General features: G+C 38.9%; 3 protein-coding genes across 4 annotated transcripts in view; 1 reads left to right on the forward strand and 2 right to left on the reverse strand.

The window, feature by feature from the left end:
- lmbr1 (limb development membrane protein 1) overlaps window positions 1-2,218 on the reverse strand; it is a 35,670-nt gene extending 33,452 nt beyond the window's left edge. The window contains exon 1 of the mRNA XM_034706052.1: window positions 1,962-2,218. Within this exon, the coding sequence (XP_034561943.1) occupies window positions 1,962-2,024 (63 nt within the window). The 5' untranslated portion in view covers window positions 2,025-2,218. The remainder of the gene's footprint in view (window positions 1-1,961) is intronic.
- On the forward strand, window positions 2,046-10,723 carry nom1 (nucleolar protein with MIF4G domain 1). 2 transcript variants are annotated; one of them, XM_034706050.1, is made up of 12 exons: window positions 2,046-2,328; window positions 2,411-3,497; window positions 3,595-3,707; window positions 4,469-4,664; window positions 5,666-5,989; window positions 6,143-6,253; window positions 6,578-6,751; window positions 7,375-7,496; window positions 7,647-7,779; window positions 9,002-9,133; window positions 9,226-9,335; window positions 10,051-10,228. In XM_034706050.1, the coding sequence occupies exons 2-12, from the start codon at window positions 2,514-2,516 to the stop codon at window positions 10,226-10,228; spliced, it is 2,577 nt and encodes an 858-aa protein (XP_034561941.1). In that variant the 5' UTR covers window positions 2,046-2,328; window positions 2,411-2,513. The 2 variants fall into 2 exon arrangements, with proteins under 2 accessions (XP_034561941.1, XP_034561940.1); XM_034706049.1 differs by having other exon boundaries at window positions 2,049-3,497; window positions 10,051-10,723.
- Window positions 10,724-13,012: 2,289 nt separating this feature from the next.
- Window positions 13,013-15,404, reverse strand: mnx1 (motor neuron and pancreas homeobox 1). The gene is made up of 3 exons (XM_034706780.1): window positions 14,726-15,404; window positions 13,816-13,976; window positions 13,013-13,386 (listed from the first exon to the last, which is right to left on the reverse strand). Exons 1-3 carry the CDS (start codon window positions 15,213-15,215, stop codon window positions 13,102-13,104), a joined length of 936 nt encoding a protein of 311 aa, XP_034562671.1. The 5' UTR covers window positions 15,216-15,404; the 3' UTR covers window positions 13,013-13,101.
- Between the last annotated feature and the right edge of the window lie 5,643 nt (window positions 15,405-21,047).

Consider the following 21,047-nt stretch of genomic DNA (forward strand, 5'->3'; position numbering starts at 1 on the left):
TTTGACTTTTGGGGCCATTTCCTAACACATATGAAGGCATTTCCAACGAGCACTTGAACGTAAGTCTGAAAATATCAGATAAATAAAGACATTGAAATACATATTTCTCATTACTCCTGAACAAAGCTACATTCATTTTACCCATCTTCATCACCTCTCTGCATTAAATGTAAACACGCTGATGGTACCTTCGTGGCCCATGTGTTTTGATTCTGTGCGAAGCTTCAAAGGTTTTGGTTGGAAATATTTCTTTGCTACTCAGAAGTTTATGGAGATAATCTTCCTCCAAACCCAGAAACAGCCATTCTCAGCTGATCGCAACAGCTAGCAGCTCTAAGCCATTGGAAATCCTCCTCAATTCAGTATGGAATGGTTATTGCAAAAAAAATGATTCTAAAAGTTTGGGACAAGGAGGAACCGCCCTGCTTTGAGGCCTGGCTTACAGAATTCTCCAGTACCTTGTATATGGAGAGGATCAGATATGAGGTGTTGGGCAAAACAACCAGATTCAAACAGATATGGTAGCCCTTCCTTGACTACATCACGGCTCTGGACTCACATGACACCTCAATGCCTTTGCCTTTTAATCACAGAATATAATTGCACAAAAGGATGACCATAGCAATATGTAATTTAGAGTGCTACACAGATGATGTGTGTTTTTTGTTTTTGTTTTTAGTTTGTTTGTTTGCTTTTTGTCTGTTTTTTTTTTTTTTTTTTGTAGAATGGGATGGAGGAGGGGGGTATTTTTCTTCTTCTTTGTTTTTTTTGTGATCAATTGTTTATTGGTTGTTTTACAGTGGCTTTGACATTGCAAAACATAGCATAAGTGATGGTTCAGCCATGTCATTTAGCCCCCCCCTCCACCCCCGCAACGTATGGCAGTGTAGATAGGGTAGTAATAAAAGAGGACAGGGTCATATCCACCTAAAGAATAGAAAAGTAGTAAATAGTAAATAATAATAATAACAATAAAAAATGAAAATAAAAATAAAAAATATAGATGAAAGCATAATTATAATAGTAACAAAAATAATCAATTATTAATAATGATGATATTGATAATAAACTAAGAAAAGTAAATATATAAATAAAATTCCTATGCCTCCACCATCTTGGTATCCCATTAGCAGTCTGTACATAAGCTTAAACAATCAAACATATGCGTGCATACACACACACACATACATACATACATATATATCTATATACACACACATATACGTACCCATATGCACATATACATACATACTCATATACGTACATATATAGTAGATACATACATACATTCATGAAGAAGAAAACATACATGCATATGTACATACACCGAGATAAACATATGATATTCTTCTTTGTTAACATTCTGAATGTTCTCTGTCTTCTGAAAAAGCTATCAAGGTTCAAGGTTTAAGGTGATATAAATAAAGTTGTTGTAAAGAAATGCATATTAGCAGTTGCTTCACACATTTTCAACACAATTTGAGGAATTGTAATACTTCATGCTCAACTGCTGGGATCAAGACCCACATTGGTTAACAGCACTACTAAATCCCTATATGAATATGTTTTCAGCTGAAAATAAAGTGGTGTGGAGGTTAGATACACTTTAAGTGTTTATCCCCGTCCTTACTAAAGATGATCACTAATAACAAGGACGAGATGCATTTATATCAGTCCACATTATGCATCTTCCTATTAATCAGTGGACACGATTATAATGTAAACTGCTTATCAATGAGAGCTAACCTTAACGCAGGCTAACTTTAAATATTTTTTACATCAAAACATAATCAAGCCAAAACCTTCGTTTAGGATTAAATACATATTTTTTGGTGTATGATTAAAATAAATATATATATCAAGATTGACACATTTAGCCGTTAGCAGCCGTTAACGTCAGTGATCAGTAGAGGACGTTGTTAGCCAGCTAGCCTTCATTAGCAGCTCCGTGCGTTACTTACGATGTACTCTCGAACTTGGCTGTGGAAATTCTGCTCTCTGATAGTCACATCGTCTTCTTCCATTCTTCATATTGCAAATTCAAAAAAAAGACTACAGACTCACTACATGCTAGCTCTTAACAACTCGCAACACTAACACGCAACTCCTACGCCTTCCCTCCGCTGCAGAAATTCACCCTGACTGGTTTAAAAGACAGTTTACATGGAAGGGAACCCGCTCCGTGCTGAGGAAAGAACCGCCCCAAAATAAAGTACGTCATCACTGAGGGACAAATCTCTCAGGCTTGACCCGGAAGTATATAGTCACGTGTTCGTGGGTCATGGTAAATACAATGTTGTCCTCATGGAAATACATGTGCAGTTTAAGGTATTTATATATTTAAACCTGTGAAGGCTTTAGTCTATTCTTTATCTATCGGTATTTATAAAGACTTTGTACTTTAACATAGACTTGTTCGCCAAGTGGAGTGACTCTACGTTCTGCTCGTTAAAGTTAACTCATGTCAAATTAGCACACAGTTGTTATCTTTGGTTCGACTGTATTCCTAAACGATGAAGGGGAAATTGAAGCATAACAGCAAAAAGAAAAAGGGAAATGAGGTGTTGCAGAAGTACATGGTGGCCGTGGATGAGTTTATAAAAAAAACTGGTAATGAAGAGCAGGTCGAGAGTGACCACAGCTTAAGATTTGTGAAAAAGAAAAGCAGGAAAGAGTTACGCAAAGAAAAGCGTAAGATGAAAAAGGCCAAAATGAAAAGTCATTATGAGGGTAAGAAGACCCTCAGTTTACCCCATGATAACAGTGACAACTCGGGAATACCAGCTGATGAACAGCAGAAGAAGAAGAAGAAGAAGAAGAAGAAAAATAATGATAAAGTAAAGAAAGAGGTGACAGAAGCTCCAACAAAAAAGTCTAACAACTCTAAAGCCCCATCCACATCAAAGAAAGGCAAGAAGATCAATAAACTGCAAGAATCCAGAAAAATGGCACTTCTGGAGGCAAATGAAGATGAGGACAGGGAGATAAAGAGATTGGAGCGCTTCCTGGGAATGAACAAAAGGAAAAACAAAAAAACTCTCCCTCAGTCTTTTGTGGCGGATGGGCTCGATTACATCCTCGGGATGCTGGACTCTGGCTCATCGGCTGCAGGTATGTACGATGAAGATGATGACATGGACATGGCTAAGGAGAACTTTGAAAAGCTTGATGAAAACAAGTCTCAGATGTCAGATGAAGAAGGAGAATCTGGATCTGGATCTGGATCTGGAGAGGAGGTGGCTAGTGAAGTCAGCGATGAGGATGTGGAGTCTCTCAAAAATGAGGAGGACAGTGAAATGGATGATGATGATGATGATGATGATGATGATGATGATAATAGTGATGATGATGATGACGATGATGGGAAAGTAGAGGAGGAAATGGAAGGTGACTTGGAAGAGAGTGATGCTGCTGACTCCGCTGATGAAAATGAAGGAGAGGAGAATGACGAAGAAGCAGACACTCCTGACATGACAACAGACTCAAAGTCAGAAAATGTGAGTTCTTTCATGGTATCTTAGCAGTGATTTTGTGATGTTTTGTATTCCATGTTTGATCAAATTTTAAGTTACATTAATATCTTTTTACATCCAGGTCAACTCAGCAGCAGGTAAGTATGTTCCACCTCACCTGCGGAATATTGGAGATGATAAACGTAGAGCCGAGCTTGAAAAACTGAAGAGGAATGTTAAAGGCCTGGTGAACAGGTAACTATCCTACCACATTGAAGAAGTATTGCATGTTTGCCTAAGTAATACAATTTGCCTCAACATATTAACAGTTTACCTCAAAGTTAGGGCAATATATTGGTTGGCTGGTGTTTTTGGCAGATTTGAGACAATTACAAGTATATCCATATTTTTCTTATTCATATTGGTATTATAACTTCTGATGAGCAAAGGAATGAAAGCTTTTAAGAAGAACATATAATACATTAGAGAGTTATCAGGGTACTTAAGAAATTATGTCATTACCTAGTTTGTCCAGCAGAGTGTGCTCAATCTGAAATGTTCACAGTGCTCTCTCAGAACCCGCTGCTGCACATGTAGCAGGAGGTAGTCCTCACTGCATCTGGCTGACAACTATAGAATGACAATACACAGCCTTGAATTGAAATGACAGTTATTGCCATGAGGAAGCATTCAGTCATATTCAGGGTTAACATTCTACTCTTTTAATTCTATTAAACGTAAGAGGGAGATATTGCATGTTGTATGAAAATTTCAACCTTGAGTTAAAGTGCACTGTCTATATAGATAATGCAACTCTAACTTAGTATTTTAGTAGCATTAGCCTTGAAGACTGTGAACAACTCTCTATTGCTCTGTGATAAATACAAACAGTGATAGTAGATCAGAACCTGCACTCAAAAGATTCTAATGTTTTTTTAATGTTTACAACAAGGAATAATGCATAATGTCTAACAACAAGAGGAAACTGCCTCTAAGTGGTTTTCTTACTTCTTCAGGTTGAGTGAGCCCAATATGGCATCCATTAGCAATCAGCTGGAGGAACTGTACATGAGCTGCAGCAGGAAGGACATGAATGACACCCTGACAGAGGTGGTACTGGCTGCCTGCGTCACCCCAGCCCTGATGCCTGACAGACTGCTGATGGAGCACGTCCTGCTCGTCAGCGTCCTCCATCATACTGTCGGTCTAGAGGTAAAGGAGTTTTTTGTGGCACAGATTTCAAAAGAGTTGGTGTCTGCAGAAAAGATCTTTATGAAACAAGCTTCACTTTCTCTTTTTCATGTATTATTTTGCTCCTTAAGTTTGGGTGGTGTTTTCATTTGAAGATGTCAGTTCACTCTCTCTTTGACTGGTAAGAGCAACAGCAGGAGTCCAATAGGCTTTAGTTGAACCAGCCTGCATCTGAGAAAAAATAAAAACATATCTGAGAAGTGACAGTTGCTCTGGATTCCTAACTTTTTTCTAAAGCTTTTGAAGCTTTCAAACACTTTTAACTATAAGCCAATGCTTTTTTACTGGATGAGAAAGTGATGGCTCACACTTTTACTTCCTTCGCATAAAGTGTAACAGGGTTATTATCTTGTAAACTTGGGGGCGTCAATAGCTCAGTCCATAGGGACTGGTGGCTGGAGAGGTGCTGGTTCACTTGCCTGGGCACTGCCGAGGTGCCCTTGAGCAAGACACTGAACCCTCAACTGCTCGTGGTGCGCTGGTTGATGGCAGCATCCTCACTCTGACATCTCTCCCTAAGTGCATGTCCACTGCATGTGTGTGCATGATTGTATGTATATACCAAAAACTGTGTGTAGCATGTCCAAAAAATAACACGAGTGAAAAAATTGAATTTCCCCCATGGGGATTAATAAAGTAACTTTCTTTCTTTCTTTCTTTCTTTCTTTCTTTCTTTCTTTCTTTCTTTCTTTTTTTCTAACTTGATTTACTCTGCCTTGTGAAAAGATTACAGCGAGACCATCAGTATAATTATCTGAAGTTAGTTGGCTTTCCAAAACGCTTCTATGGACATTTGAGATTATTCAAAGATAAATAATGTTCCTTTAATAGAAAGTTATTTCGATTTTAGCTGTGCTTTTATGTCCAGGTCAACTGAGGGGTTTGTCTAAACTTAAACCTATCTAAATGAAATCATATTTTGAATGAAAATTCTGTAAGATTCTTTTTCTATTATTTTCCAGGTGGGGGCTCAGTTTCTGGAGACAGTTGTGCGAAAGTTTGACGAGGTGTACAAAAACCCGACTGAAAGCAAGGAGTGCGACAACTTGATCGCCATTGTCGGTCACCTCTATAACTTCCAGGTGGTGCATTCTGCCCTCATCTTCGACATCCTCAAACTGTTGGTCGGAGCGTTCACAGAGAAGGACGTTGAACTTGTTTTGTTCGTGCTGAGGAATGTCGGCTTCGGCCTAAGGAAGGACGACGCTCTTGCTCTCAAAGAGCTCATCTCCGAGGGCCAGCGCAAGGCCAATGACATGGGGAGCAAGTTTCAGGATCAGACCAGAGTATGTAACACAGGACTCCTTTTAACAGTCATTACCTTTTATTTAGTGGACCTTCTCAAACACACACACACACACACACACACACACACACACTGTTCTGCAGCATCCTGTTACTGATAATAGTTTCATAATAGTTCATTTTCGTATTCCCAGGTGCGTTTCATGCTTGAAACGATGCTGGCTTTGAAGAACAATGATATGAGGAAGATCCCAGGCTATGATCCAGAGCCTGTGGAGAAACTGAGGAAGCTGCAGAGGACTCTGGTGGGTGATTTGCACACAACATTTGATAAAATTAGATCTTCATTGTGTAGCTTTAGGGCATCTACGTCACTTATTATCCTGAACATTGTTGTCAGTCTTGTTATTTTCGTAGTGTCTTCACTTGTACCACCAGGTGGCCTCAGAGTATCACCTTTATGCACCCTGTTTCCAGAGTACTGCTGATCTTTCACCATGACTAGCTGTTTTTAACTTCTCTTTTTCTGGCAAATGGTGGCAAATGTTATGTCTTTCTTTCATATCTCATAACTCATATTTACCTGCTAGGTACATGAATTGATAGTTCTGTGTAAATCTGCTCCTCAGATAAACCGCAGTTCAGGAGGCAGTGACATGAAACTGAGGGTCTCTCTGGGAAATCTCCTGGCAGCAGAGCAGGTGGGCCGCTGGTGGATCGTGGGCTCATCATGGAGTGGAGCACCCATGATCAGCAAGGAGCAAGGCAGCAGTACGTCAAAACAGAGCTCAGCTGAAGGACAGGTAGAGTACTGGCAACACCTGGAAGACATTGTCTCATGCACCTTTTAATGCATCAGGTTTAAGCCATGCACAAGCTTTAACTCAGATAATGAACTGATCATGACTAATACATTTGATTTCCAATTTAACACATTTCTATTCATTAAAAATATATTTTTTTCTCATGTTGAAATGAAAATGAAAGCAACTAAAGAGTAAATCTTCTGCAGAATAATATCTTTGATTTCTCAGTGAAATACATTAGCATAGTATCTGTTGTGTGTCAGTTGCACCAGGTATTCAAAACATCCTTGTTCCCTTTTTCAGGTTTAAAATCTTGCTTTCTTATTCCTTATTCAGATAGTTCTTTATTTACTTCAAAGGTGTGCTAAATTTCAAATGATGTACTTGCACATTAATTAAGCTCATGTATTGTTTTTTTTAGACATTTAATATCAAGAGTAAATGTTAATATTAAATGTAAAGGAGTAAAAACAACAACCCCAACACTGTTTCAGGGCAAGCATTAAAAAATGTATCAGTAAATCCATGCAGAGTCAATAATATTCAGTAACAACAGCAATGTGATGAGCGTATTTGATCTTCTCAATAAACTGATATCACTATTTTATTATTTATATCAGTTTAGTGCTAAAGTCCTGGATCTGGCTCGGAAGCAGAGAATGAACACTGAGGTCAGACGCAACATCTTCTGTGTGATCATGACAAGCGAAGATTACCTGGACGCCTTTGAGAAGCTGCTCAGGTTTGTCATCCTTCACGTCTGCCTGCAGCATGTCTGTGTGTTACCTTCGCTGACCAAAAATAGAAAAGATATGACGTGATATTTTTTAGCATTGTTTCATTCATAAGTAGTGCCATGTTAAATGTAATGCTAATTTACTTTGTGGTAAAGGATGGGCCTGAAGGACAAGCAGGAGAGAGAGATTGTTCATGTCCTGATGGACTGCTGTCTGCAGGAGAAAAGCTTTAATGCTTATTACGCCGTACTGGGAGAGAAATTCTGCTCACATGATCGACGCTTCCAGGTACTGTGGTGGTGAAAACTGAACACTTGATCACTGAGACACATCACCAAATTACTACATGCAATGAGCAGGTTTTTTTTTCTTATATAAACACATTATTTCCATCTTGGAGCACAAAATTTAAAGGATAATTTCATTGTTTGATATCGTATTTATAGAACCAATACGAAAAATGATTGGATCAACATGAATTCTATATCTGTGCATCTTCTTTATTTTAATTCTTGTGTTTCATTTCATCACTAATCACTTTGTCTTTAACTTTCAGAATATTATTGAATACAATTTATTACAGCCTAAGGTGGTGATATGTTATTAATTGTCTAAAACCAAGCTCAAAAGTATTCAGTTTGTTGCCATAAAAGACCAAAAAGTGCAGCCAATTCTTTCAATTAAGCAAAAACTAGCTCTGACCAACAGTACCAAAAAAAAATCCAAACTATTTTATTTAAATTTTTGTACTTATTTGTTCACCTCTGGTCATTTTTCATTTGTTGTTTCATGCAGAAGATTCAAAATGATTGTGGATTTTTATTGTGTGTATTTTTCTTGTTTATTAGTCAGACCTCAAATCCATAATTATCATCTTCAGTCTGAGGAAATGTTATCTCTTGACAATCAATGTGATGGCCTCTTAAAAATTATAATAATACAAATTTAAAAATGAAAGCCATCATTCAACCCATGCATTTGTATCCCAGCACAGCCCATTTATGAACCACGGTTTTAAAATTAAAGGGGTAAATTCCCTGTAGATTTTATCATGATTAAGTAAGAGTGTCATTTCTGATTGAATGACCTCCTCAGTGTGTGTGTGAGTGTGAGTGTGTGTGTGAGACCACCTAGCCTCTTAAACTGTGTGTGACCCACAGCATGTGGACTGTAGTTCACCTCTGCAGTGTGGGAGCCTCTCACACCTCTCACCTCTGATATCATTCCCCTCAAACTGAGTACAAACAATAGGGGCGAGAACACACTTCCTACTCTGCTGTCGTGTTGGCCGCGGGTCCATATCAGAAAACTGACTACCATTGTCCTCATGGACGAGCTCAGAGCAGGGTTGGTGGGAATGTTTGCTTTTCACATGTAAACTACATGTGGAGGAGAGGATTACCTGTGTAGAGAAGCTGCTTTGTATTGTCTGTAGTCTGTACTGCCCTTTTGGGGAATCGTATGATTCCATTAAATCTTGTGTTTGTAAATGTGATGTTCTTTCTCTAAGATGACGTTCCAGTTCAGTCTCTGGGACAAGTTTAGGGAGTTGTCAAACCTTCCCAGCAGCACCTTCAACAACCTGGTCCAGCTGGTTACCCGCTTCCTGCAGAAGAAGAGCCTTTCACTCTCCATACTCAAAGTAAGAGATGTGCAGGTGTAAGCTTTCACTGTGTTCAATCTGTAGAGTAATGTTGTAAACTGAATCTTAACTATCTGCTTTTTTCTGTGTAGGTAATAGAGTTTGGGGAGCTTGACAAACCCACTGTGCGCTTCTTACGCCAGGTGCTAACCAAACTGCTTAAAGAATCTGAGCCTGAGGACCTGGTCAGCATATTTGGAAGGTGAGCTTCATTGTGCCTGTATTTAGTTCTTTGAGGTTTGAAGATTTTAAACGGGAATTAATGCAAAAATGATCAGATAAGAGCAGAACTGGCTGCTACTTTGGTACAGCAGTGATTTGAGCTGAATGCTAACATCAGCGTGCCAATATCCTCATAAAAAACATGCTAACACGATGATGTGTTGCACTTATAAAATTTACTGTGCCTACATTCAAATGGTGTTCCAATAATCAGAAAAATTAAATTGGAAAGTCTTACGAAAAATTTAGCACACTACTTGCCAAACTAGCAACTTGATATGACGTTGCACAGAAACATGGAGTACAAAAATTGGTGTTAACTCAAAGACTGAGAACTTAACAGAAGCTGCTAGAACTGTCTCCTGAATCTGGAAATGGGACCATCCCAAGATGAAACAATTGAAGCATGTGTTTATCATCTTAAAATAGGGTGTTAGTGTGCAAATATTTGCTAGTGAGGGTCAAAGATAGGTTTAAAGAGTGAAGCTAATGCTGCTGACTGTCTTTAGAGTTGCATGACAAAAATTTGGTTCAAATTTGAAACAGCATCCTTGTTAATAGCTGAGTCACGCATCCAGCGTTTCAATGTCTGTGTTACCTGTTCAGCAAGGTTAACCCCCATTAACCAACATCTCTGTGCTTTGCACCTTTTGAACATCTGAAATCAATGTCCCTCATTGTTTCCCATCTGCCAGGATCTCAGGAATTCCTAAGCTAGGAATGCTGCGAGAGGGCTTGAAGCTTTTCATCAGCCACTTCCTGCTGAAGAATGCTCAGACACAGGGACCAGCTGAGCAAGCATCGCTGCTGTCAGAGCGTGCACAGGTCGCCTCCAGAGCCATGGAGGCCAAGGAGGCCAAGCTCAAACTGTAAAACACACACACACACACGCACACACACGCACACACACACGCACACACACGCACACACACACACTGAACTGACTGAACTATGGAACAGAAGTAGATGGCTTGTAAGGAATTATTTCTTCATACAAAGAACCCAAACCTACAGTTTTCTTTCAGCAGACAATACAGAATATGTGTGTATTTTTTTTTAAATAAAATAATTGTGTTTTTACTTTGAAAAGTTCTTGTACATAGTTTTTTCCAGGAAAATGTTTAAATTGATAGGAAACCAATGCATTTAGGAACCCACCAATCTCTGCACTCTGTGCAATATTTTAAAGCAGTGCGTGTTCATTTATCTCAATAGTATTTGGCAAAAAATACCTTGATATTTAATGACACACTGACAATTTGTTGGTATTTCCTTTGTATTTACATACTTCACCTCTCAAATACATTGTTCATGATGCTGCTTGTAAATTTGTTTACAGTTTCTTAAATACAACTCAAAAAACCTTCATTAAATCTCTAACATCTTTCTTTGATTCTAAGCACCTGTCCTCTTGTTTTTGCTGAATTTTTTTCTCTACTATTGATGATTTTTTTTATGAGATTGCCCCTATGTAGACAGTGTATAGAGGAGTTAATATTGTTGCGTATACTGTTGAGTTGAGACACCTGGAGCCATTGTTTTGGGCTTTATCGAGTCTATTTGCACTCCTACATGCACAAAAGCACATAGTAATAAAGTATATCTGCCTGAGAAATAACTGATTAGTGAATATTTGTATGTCAGCACATTTCTGTTGATATTTCCACCGGCCTTCTATGTCTGTGACATAAAAATGAGCAGTGCAAACAGAGGGGGACAGCACTGACGCTCATTCAGCGTTTGCACTCTCTGATGAGTCTAGCCTAGTCTATTTCCTCGCTGACACCCGTCTCTGCCCGCATGGTTAGCATAGCAGAGTCATTCTGTTACATTTGATACATGCTCTTATTAATTAGCTCAGTGCGGCCTGTATCAATCAGAGAGGCTGGAGCTAGTCTGAGGTCAGGAACGGGGCACCAAAGGTCAACAAAAGGAAATATTTATACACTGTAACCTTGTGATGAATCGAGTAGTATTGTTACATTTAAGATGCAGATCAATGACACAAAGAAACACTTGAGCAGCAGTGGTGTTTTTGTGGAGACTGCTGGGAGAACGACCGGAGAAGTTGTCACTTAAAAGGTGAAGATAGTGGGATCAATAGGCCCACTGTGCAGTCCATACACTGGCCATTGTCTGCAGCCCTGAGTCTCAGACTTAACGTCAGCTTCACCTGGTGTACTCAGGTCGAGCTTGACCCTCGGCTGAACTTTGATTTAGTCTGCTGAAAGCTAAAGCAAACAACTGAAGATAACCAGTAGATCCCTGAGTAATCCTGCTACAAATGGGACATTATCAGTCAGCCGCTGCTGTAGTTTAACACTGATTACTGTGAGAACAATCACAAGTGAGATCATTTTGTGTACCGTTCGCTCTGTAAAAATGATGATGCAAAATGTGAACACACTTACAGGTGAGTTGTGTAACTGGCTCTTTAGCCAGAATTGCAATTCAGTCCTAAAAAATACAAATAAAGGGCAAGGCTGAAAATGTGGATTGTTGATATGAATAAGTAAGGTTTCAACACAACCTTAATGCATACACATACTAAAAAAGTAACACTTTTGGATCAATTTTAAGAAGTGAATGCTTATATTTTAATACAGAAAACCATGTATATTTGTTTGCTGAGGATTTGTCCTTGATACATTTTTTGGCTTATTATAAGAAAGGCAGGATCGTGATTTGATTCTATCCTAACTGTTAATGACAAAAAAAGTTTTAAAAAACAACCTGTGCTTAAGTCAGGCGGAAACAAAAAATGTATGCTATGGGGATAAAAACGGATTATTTCGATCAAAATAATCAACTTTCAGAATATGTTTTAGTTTTTTCTCGACACAATTGACCTTAAAATGATTTCAGCCCTGAAAAAGGTGCTCCCGCAGCAAGGTTGTCGCTCAACGCGCCGCTTAAAGCCTTTATTAATGCGAGCCCATTGCTAGTGTGGTGTGAAATGTTTCCTCCGTCTGCCTGCCTACTTGCTGTTTGCTCTCACTGCACGTTTGCACGGATCCGACAGCGCTATTAACAGTAATTCCCATGACCCGAGCTGTCAGAGCAAGGAGAAAAACACCAGCCTCTGTGCACATCCGCGCAACAGCACACTGCGACTCCACCGTAACCGTAAATCAGGGACTACTTTTTTTTAAGACAAGTGCAGACATACCGACGAAGTTTCATACAAAATGTTTTATTTTACAATGTTTGCAACAAGAGAGACGCTAAACAATAATTTAGCATGCATTGGTATTACCATTTTATAAATACAGTATAGAAAAATAAACAGAATTTTTCCAGCGTAATTTCAATTTCTACGGAACACCATATGGAAAAAAAGGTCAAATATGTGGAAATATTGAACTGTTTACTGTTATATGGGCTGTAGAATATTATCGAACATTATTGCTTACAAATTAAACATAGCAGGTAAAGATTGTATAGTCCTCAGCTAGTGTACAGCGTTTTATAGCTAAACCATGCAGTGTTTCACAGTTTATCTATAGCCGAGAGCTGAAAATGAGTGGAATCTCCTGATTTATTGCTTGTTTAATACACAAATCGTCTGTTTTTGACCTTAATTAATTCTTTATGAAAAAGCATTGCTCATAAATTTGATGAAATTCATTGAAGATTTGATTACATGCACCTGCATTTTTTTTTATAGCGAAATCCCCCCCAGAGTCATTGTAAATGAAGTTCTCATTCGCCCCTCTTCACTTTCATCTTTAGCTTCATCTCCATTATTAGGGCTGCGGACTGATGTCACTGGTGTGATTCCTCTCATCATCAGAGGAGCAGTCTGATGAATTGTACAGGAAATTATCGCCATCATCATCGTCACTGTCTCTGAAGTCCCGTATTCTGCCGTTTTTGGAGTCTGTCTTGCTGTTATAGTCCGACTGTTCGAGTCCGTCAGATTTCTCCTGGCCGCTCTTGCTGCCCTTCTTCTCGGCATCCTGGGCTGCCTGCTCTTTGGCCTTCTTACTCCTCTTCCACTTCATGCGTCTATTCTGGAACCAGATTTTAACCTACAAAGAGAATTTTTACTTAGATTATTTAATTTAAAGGTATAAAGACAGAGGAAAGCTGTGCGTAATTGTGCGTAATGGTTGCGTAAAGGTTGCAAGAAAACCTGACATTGACCTCCACGGTTTTGCAATTATCCTAGACTAAAACTCAATCTAAAAAGCTAATTTCAAAGGAAGTGTTTCCTTTATATTTGTCAAAGTCAAAGACTAAAATCATATTTATGATTTTCTCATAGCCAGTTGACCATGTAAGATATCAAATTAAAATATATACCAGGGAAGGTGCAGGAATTAAAAATATCTTAAAACAGTGACAATATTTCGTTGTTATTTTGTTAAACTTAAAATTAACTTGCTGGTATTTTGTGTACCTCTTTAGAACAGTATTGAATATTTTAAACAAAGGATCTAAAGAGCTCTGATTTATACCTGGGTTTCTGTGAGCATGAGGGACGTGGCCACTTCAAAGCGCTTGGGTCGTGACAGGTACTTATTCAGTTTGAACTGATGCTCAAGCTCCAGCAGCTGCTGACTCGTGAATGCAGTTCTTGGTCTTCTGCACTTGCCAAGCAAGTTGGACTGTGCCTGAGCTGCAAAATAAAGAAACAAATCATGAATTCCGAGCACATATACAGTATACAATGTGCATATATTTTTTCAGTTACGAAAGAGTTTGGTGACAAAAAACAAATGCTCGCCAAAAATCAGTAAAAGGGTATCTTCCTCTGTTGTAATTATGCAGTAAAAACTGATTTTCTAGGCTCTCCGTTTAAGCATCAAGGTCATCCACTTATGAATATTTTCACAGAGGAGTTATTTGCCTCTCCATTTTGAACAAATCTGTTAAAACGAGCAGGAACAAGAAGGCAGTATCTGGTGAGCAAATAACATGTCGGCTGTGGGTTTCACACTCCTCTGCTACTTTCCCACTGTCCATTATCTGTCCATTTTAGTTCCTCTTAGAAAAACCATCAGTGTGTGACAGCCTCTTCATTCATAAATGGTTTATTATGAGGGAACATGCGCCAAAAATGTAACACAAAACTGAACTTATTTTCAAGGAACTAAGAATTGAACCCCTCTCTCTAAATCTAAATTTGAAGCTAGAAGCTTTCTGGATTCTGCATCATTGAGGTTTACATTATAATTTTACACAAATATTTCTTAATGATATTTCCTTCCAGAATCATATAAAAGGCAGACTTTTTTTGGACTATCAAACCACCTTAGATCAGTTGTTTGCGCTATAAACGAATGGCCTCACAATATTTTTGGATTATTTGGATTAAAGATTAGAAAACACATTGCCAAAACTATCTGTAATAAAACATCTTCTTACAGTTAAAGTCGGACATTTTGGGCAGCATCATCCCGGCCGTGGAGACCCGCAGCCAGTGGTCCAGCTGAAAGGTGCTGGCTGTCAGTTTGATTGGATCGCTGCTGTGGTGGTGATGGGAGCCGTGCGGGTAGGAGTAGGACAGGGCTGGGTGTTGGCCTGTGAGCGCAGCTGCGGAGTAGGTGTACATGGGATGTCCGTAGAGAGCCTGTGCGGGAATCCCTGCAGTGCTCTGTGGGTGTAATCCAACCATGCTGTGCGGACTGTTGAGGAAACCCGGTTTGGGAATCAAACCGCAGGAGGAAATCCTCGGAGGAGAGGGAGTCTCTGTGCGTAAAGACTCCACGCTGGTGCCCAGTTCCGCGCTTCCAGACGATGGGATGGACGAAGAGGAGGAGGACAGGGAAGTGACCAGCGCGAGCGGAGAGGTCTGCACTTTAGGGGTATCGACAGCTAACAGCGCATCAATGCGAAAGTTTCTGGACTTCTCCATCGGGCCGCCCGGTGCGCGTGTCCTTGTTGCCTCTGCTGCCTTAAAGGAAGGAGAAGTCACCGCAGTTTTTTCCACCTCTCGGAAGTTCTGTGGCGCTCTGGAGTGTGAGAGAGGAGCTCTGTATCACACTTAATCCCTGACAGATGACGACGATTGGTGCAGCCGTCTGGAAGTGGGCGGGCCCACGCGTCAGAGCCAACAACGTCTTTCAATTCTCATCAGTGTATAGCAGCGTGGGTGCTCTATATTATTACTTTCATTTAAAAAAAAACCTTTTAGAGCAAATGGCGTAAACATCTTTCGATAAAAACTTTTTTTTTATATTCAACAACAATGAGTGCACCTCTCTGCCTGTATGTGGGCCTAATTAATATCCAGTGGGTGTACGGAGTAAAGGTTTCAAAGGTGACTAACGCTGACTTTATTCGTTTATGATTATGGAAGTAGGTGTGCTCCTCCTGCTGTGTAATTTTGCGCGCAGGCTTGGGGTATACATCACAAACACATCCAAGGTCACCTTGGTTGTAAAGAAGAGGATTCTCAGTTTTGAAATTGTATTTTATTGAATATATTTGTCTTTAGCCTATTTTCTCTAAAAGACGCAGTTGGGCAAAATATTTTTAAACTTTTATTTTCTTGAAGACACTGTGGAAGTTAAAACGAATTGGAAATATTTAGCCACAGTTCTTGCTACTAGGATGAGTGTTTATCCACATGTATAACCGGATTTTCAATCCTAAAATATCAGATAGCATGACAGGTCATCAGGCGTATCTTTACTTCTTGAATACAGATGGCAAATATATTAAAGGCGCAATTTGTGCAGTTAAAGAAAAGGACGTGTTAAAGTGAACATCTTGAGCCCGAGCACCCTGAGAGGCCAACAGGGAAATTTCAGTAAAAGCCCTCCTTCTGTCGCTCTGCAGAGCTGAGGGTGACAGACGCGCGCTGACCTGTTATAATGCAGATATATATCCCAAATTGATTAGGTTACTCCGTCAGTGCTTTTGCCATGTTGTTATCAGCAACCCAAGTTTTATTTTGACATTTTCCCCTCTAGATTTCACACATTACCGAAAAAATATCTAAAAAAAAGCCCCATTCTTTTTTTAAACCCCAAGGGCTGAAAATGTTATTGTCATTTTTCTCACAAGATCAGACATATTATAAGAGGAAAGCCATTTAATTTTCGAATTCAAGAGAAGCTTTAGAAAGCTGTCAAAATGAGTCAAATTTAGGCCCAATCGAGTAGCAGAAATGGGGCAATTGAAAGGCCGAAAGTGTACTGAGAAGAGATGGAGCTAATAGGCCCGTGGCTCTGGGTGACTTCGGTCTAATAAGCCACTTAAAGTTAATGGAAGAGGAGGTCAAAATGAGAATTATTGACACCCAGTTGCCCTTAACCTGTCTACCAATAAAGCTGATTAGTTTTTGTCAATTCATCAGCTGAGCGCGCTCTGGGGACGTTTATTTGCTCGGGGGAAATCAACAAGTCACCGGATAGTTTCCAGGTAACGGATCGCCGTTTAATTGTGGACCCTGATGATCATGACCAATTACAGGATGATAATGGAGAGATTGATGTGGGTGGGTCGTTCACGGGCCTGCACGGAGACGTGGAAATAGAAAGAGAGGACAGACAGGTAATGCATGCATGATGCAGTTTGTTGGGAATTGGTACAGATGTTGATGAATTAAAAAATGTCTAAAAAATTTTCACAGAACATCCTAAATATTTCTAAAATGATTTTTTGAATGTATTTCTGTTTCTATCATTTGGACCCTACCCTCAATGATGGATATATTAAACATCACGTTAAAAAGATCCGGGATGTTTTTCAGAAAATAACAAAACATGTTATTTTGAAGGTCGAAGTGATCATCTTCTTCTCTGCACACTTGGCACAAACAAGTCTTATTTTGCAATCCTCTGCAATTATGAGTTGTTTTCTTCCTTCCCTCCTGCCCAATTACCACTACAACAGCCGGACTCCATCCTCGTCCCCACCGCGGGTTTAATTTCATTAAGGGCCCCACATGAATATTTCTATTAAAGCTGCGGTGAAATATGGAGCCATTTAGTATTGGCCTTCACCGATCATCCAGATTTATCGCTCCTCTTCATCACATCCAGGGGAGGGAAAATTAATAAGGCACCCAAGATGGAACCGGACCCTAAAACCCAGGTCTTTTCCTGAAAGCTGTTCATTTGCTCTGTAATTACTTTCACAATTAACTAAAATACAAATCACAGTGACAAATCGAGATAGTTTTTATATTAATTACGTTCGATAAATGTGATCGTGATGAAAAGGCAACTTAAAGGGCCCTGCACTGTCTCTTTAAATCCAATAAATACGTGTCTTTGAACTGGCACGAATGACCGTCTGGAGTGTGAAACTTAGTGTTAAAAACATTTGTGGCTCAGAATCTTTTTTTCCGCTTATATCACATCCAATCCAGTTTATTTTCTGCCCCCAAAAAATCAACAGGCCTGTATCTGTCAGTATAAGACAATTAGAGAAGGAAAATATAAAAAAAAAAATATAAAAAAAAAAGGATTTAATAAATCAATCAAATATTTAACAAAAAAGAATGATAGCTATACATCATCAGTTTGTTTGAGTAGTAGTGACAGTGCTCTACTACATTAATGGTACTGATTATATTAAAATGAAAACAATACTAGAATTAGTAGTAGTGATAATGCTAATAATAATCATGTTGATAACAATAACATCTTAAACAAACAACAATATGAAAATGTAATAAACAAATATAAGTGATAGCATGACCATTTAATAGATATCTGGGATTCCCTGTATGTGTCTGCATCTTTCACATGTAGCCGATTGTGATTTGACCATTACATTCATAATTATTTTAACATTTACTATGTTAATGATAGTCTAATATTTAAATCACCAGAAATTCCAGTAACTTCAACCTGAAAAACATGAATGGACTGTGTTTTTTACACTGAAGCTAATCATTAAATTATTTAAACATAAATACTGGATTCATTTAACAGTCTTTTTGAAAAAGACTATTAAATTGCTCATATATATCAATTTAGACTGCATATTACTGACACTGACTTGGCCATCCTTACTTTCATTTTCCCACTTTGATCTGACAGCCTTCAGCTGTGTGTAGGCTATAAATGAATCTAAAGATCAGATACATCCTGAATCCAAGGTGCACTCTAGTAAAAACAAAGAATCCAACAAGAGAGATGCAGCTTCATACCAGCTCTAGAGACGAGCTGTAGAAATCCTTTGTCTATGAGAGGTACATCTTGATCTCTTAAACGGAAGTGTAACATCATGATTTGATGTTATTATGCAGTCTAGCCAAAAGCTTAACTTGGTGTGATTCCTGACTGTGATCATGGTCTAATTACCTGGAGAAGATACCATTTTATTTAGCTGCATAGGAGACATGCACAAGTTGTGAGCTCTGGGTACATCAGGAAGATGAACTCAACCTCACACTATAGTATTTTTTTTATTCAAGATAAGATTACCAGTCAAGGCACATTGCAGCAATAATGAGACATGTTTAGTTTTTTAAAAAATTCCAAGCCTTGTAGACGTTTGTTGTTTGGCTAGTTGACTGGATTGTTTGTCTATTTCTAAAAGTAAATCAGTACCAGCAATGACAAAAACATTTCAGCAGTTACCTAAGAGGGAAAGCCTCCATTTTTCTATGTATTAATCCATGATTTACAACTTGACTTTTTTAAGATATTGAGAGAGCTTTTGAACACAACTCTAAGCGTACTCGAACATTAAGTTATTGAACTTCTTGAAAAGTTGGAAATAGAAAAGACAGGGCAAACTATATTGTCTGTTTAATACTGTGGGTTTGAAAGCTATTAAAAGTTAACTTAAGTGTTGTGTTTTGGTGGTGTTATTATATTTAGAGAGTGAGGGATTCCTTTTGAACAATTTCTTGTGTAAAAAGAAGATGATAGAGTTTATTGAACAACTCACAGTTGAAAAAAAAAGACCATCCATTATTTTTCTTTGCATTTGCATATAGATATTAACTCTGTGCATTTCAGTATCTTGTGTGTTGTTGGAACTTATCTGCATTTTTATATTTCCCCTCATAAGTACCAGCGTGATTATGAGTGCCATGCACTTAAAATAAAAGTATATCAACAAATAGCTGTCCGTAAAGTTCATCTGTTTTCTCTAATCAAGGGGTGTCAAACATGCGGCCCGCGGGCCAAAACCGGCCTGCCAGAGGTTCCAATCTGGCCCGAAGAACAACTTTGCAAAGTGAAAAAATTACAGAGAAGACATAAACTGGAATTTGTCAATAAAAGTAACTACTATTTCAGATTTGTCCTCTGGGGGTAACATAAAATCATAGTGCTGAGGGAGTGCACTCCGGGACCTTTTTTTCTCAAAGTGATAAAATAGATGACTTGCTGTTTGCATAATCCGGTTGAGATTCATAGAGACTTTTTAGAGCACTATAAGATGATCCAATAGCACTATACCCCTGCATACAAAACTGTCCAGCAAGCAAACTGTTCATGCTGGATCTGAGGGTCCAAAATAATCAACTTTACCTTCTTCATTATGATACTCTCTGTTCTTTTGCAGTTAACATTACACTGTGTCAGGTGAATGGGTAACCTGTGTGTTTGGTGTGTTCGCAGCAGGTTTCAGGGCTTAAAGCAGGGGTGTCAAACATGCGGCCCGCGGGCCAAAACCGGCCCGCCAGAGGTTGCAATCCGGCCCACGGAACGACTTTGCAAAGTGAAAAAATTACATATTAGACATTAACTGCAAATTTTCAATAAAAGTAACTACTATTTTAAATTTGTCCTCTGAGGGTCGCATGCAATCATAGTGCTGATGGAGCGCACCTGAACAGCACTTTTTCCCGGGACTTTTTTCTCAAAGTGAGAAAATAGATTACTTGCTGTTTGCATAATCCGGTTGAGATTCATTAAGTCTTTTTAGAGCACTATAAGATGATCCACTAACTACTAACACTAGCACAACACCCCTGCATACAACACTGTCCAGCAAGCAAACAGTTCCTTTCGGAGCTGAGGGGTCCAGGATAGCCAACTTTACCTTCTTCATTATTATAATCTCTCTGTTCTTTTGCAGTAAAAATTACACTCTGTGTCAGGTGAATTGATAACTTGTTTGGTGTGTTTGCAGCAGGTTTCAGTGCTTAAAGAGTAAAATGTTCTGCCCCACTATGAGACTCATCATGGAGAACTGTTTTTGTAGAAAGATAGTTGATTACATTTTCAGCACATACTTGTACTATTTTGCACTAAAACAAAGGGAAAAATGTAAAGTTGTCGTTATTTATAGGTTATTATGTTATGATTTTACTGGTCCGGCCCACTTCAGATCAACTTGGGCTGTGTGTGGCCCCTGAACTGAAATGAGTTTGACACCCCTGGCTTAAAGAGTAAAATATTTGGCCCCACTATGAGACTCATCATGGCAAAAAATACAACAGCTGTTTTTGCAGAAAGATAGTTCATTAAATGTGAAAAATTTCAGAATGTACTTGTACTTTTTTGCACTAATACAAAGGGACAAATTTAGAGTTGTCGTTATTTATAGGTTATTATGTCATGATTTTACTGTTCCGGACCACTTCAGATCAACTTGAGCTGTATGTGGCCCCTGAACTGTAATGAGTTTGACGCCCCTGCTCTAATCAACGCACAGAAGATGTAAACAGCATGCACACACGCGTCACAGAACCTTCTCCACAGATCTGGATGGAAGGCGGGTTCCAGCATCTCCGATATGATTGACAAGGATTTCATCCAATCAGCTTCCAGATGTC

The sequence above is a fragment of the Notolabrus celidotus genome, chromosome 17 (assembly GCF_009762535.1).
Source record: "Notolabrus celidotus isolate fNotCel1 chromosome 17, fNotCel1.pri, whole genome shotgun sequence".
In the NCBI taxonomy this organism is placed as follows: domain Eukaryota; kingdom Metazoa; phylum Chordata; class Actinopteri; order Labriformes; family Labridae; genus Notolabrus; species Notolabrus celidotus.

Coding starts and splice junctions, on each gene's coding strand:
- mnx1 (XM_034706780.1), bottom strand. CDS start 15,215: ATGGAGAAGTCCAGAAACTTTCGCATTGATGCGCTGTTAGCTGTCGAT. Junction 13,977..14,725: donor CAAAATGTCCGACTTTAACT/GTAAGAAGATGT, acceptor TTTATTTTGCAG/CTCAGGCACAGTCCAACTTG. Junction 13,387..13,815: donor TCATGCTCACAGAAACCCAG/GTATAAATCAGA, acceptor TTCTCTTTGTAG/GTTAAAATCTGGTTCCAGAA.
- nom1 (XM_034706050.1), top strand. CDS start 2,514: ATGAAGGGGAAATTGAAGCATAACAGCAAAAAGAAAAAGGGAAATGAG. Junction 4,665..5,665: donor ATCATACTGTCGGTCTAGAG/GTAAAGGAGTTT, acceptor ATTATTTTCCAG/GTGGGGGCTCAGTTTCTGGA. Junction 6,254..6,577: donor GGAAGCTGCAGAGGACTCTG/GTGGGTGATTTG, acceptor TCTGCTCCTCAG/ATAAACCGCAGTTCAGGAGG.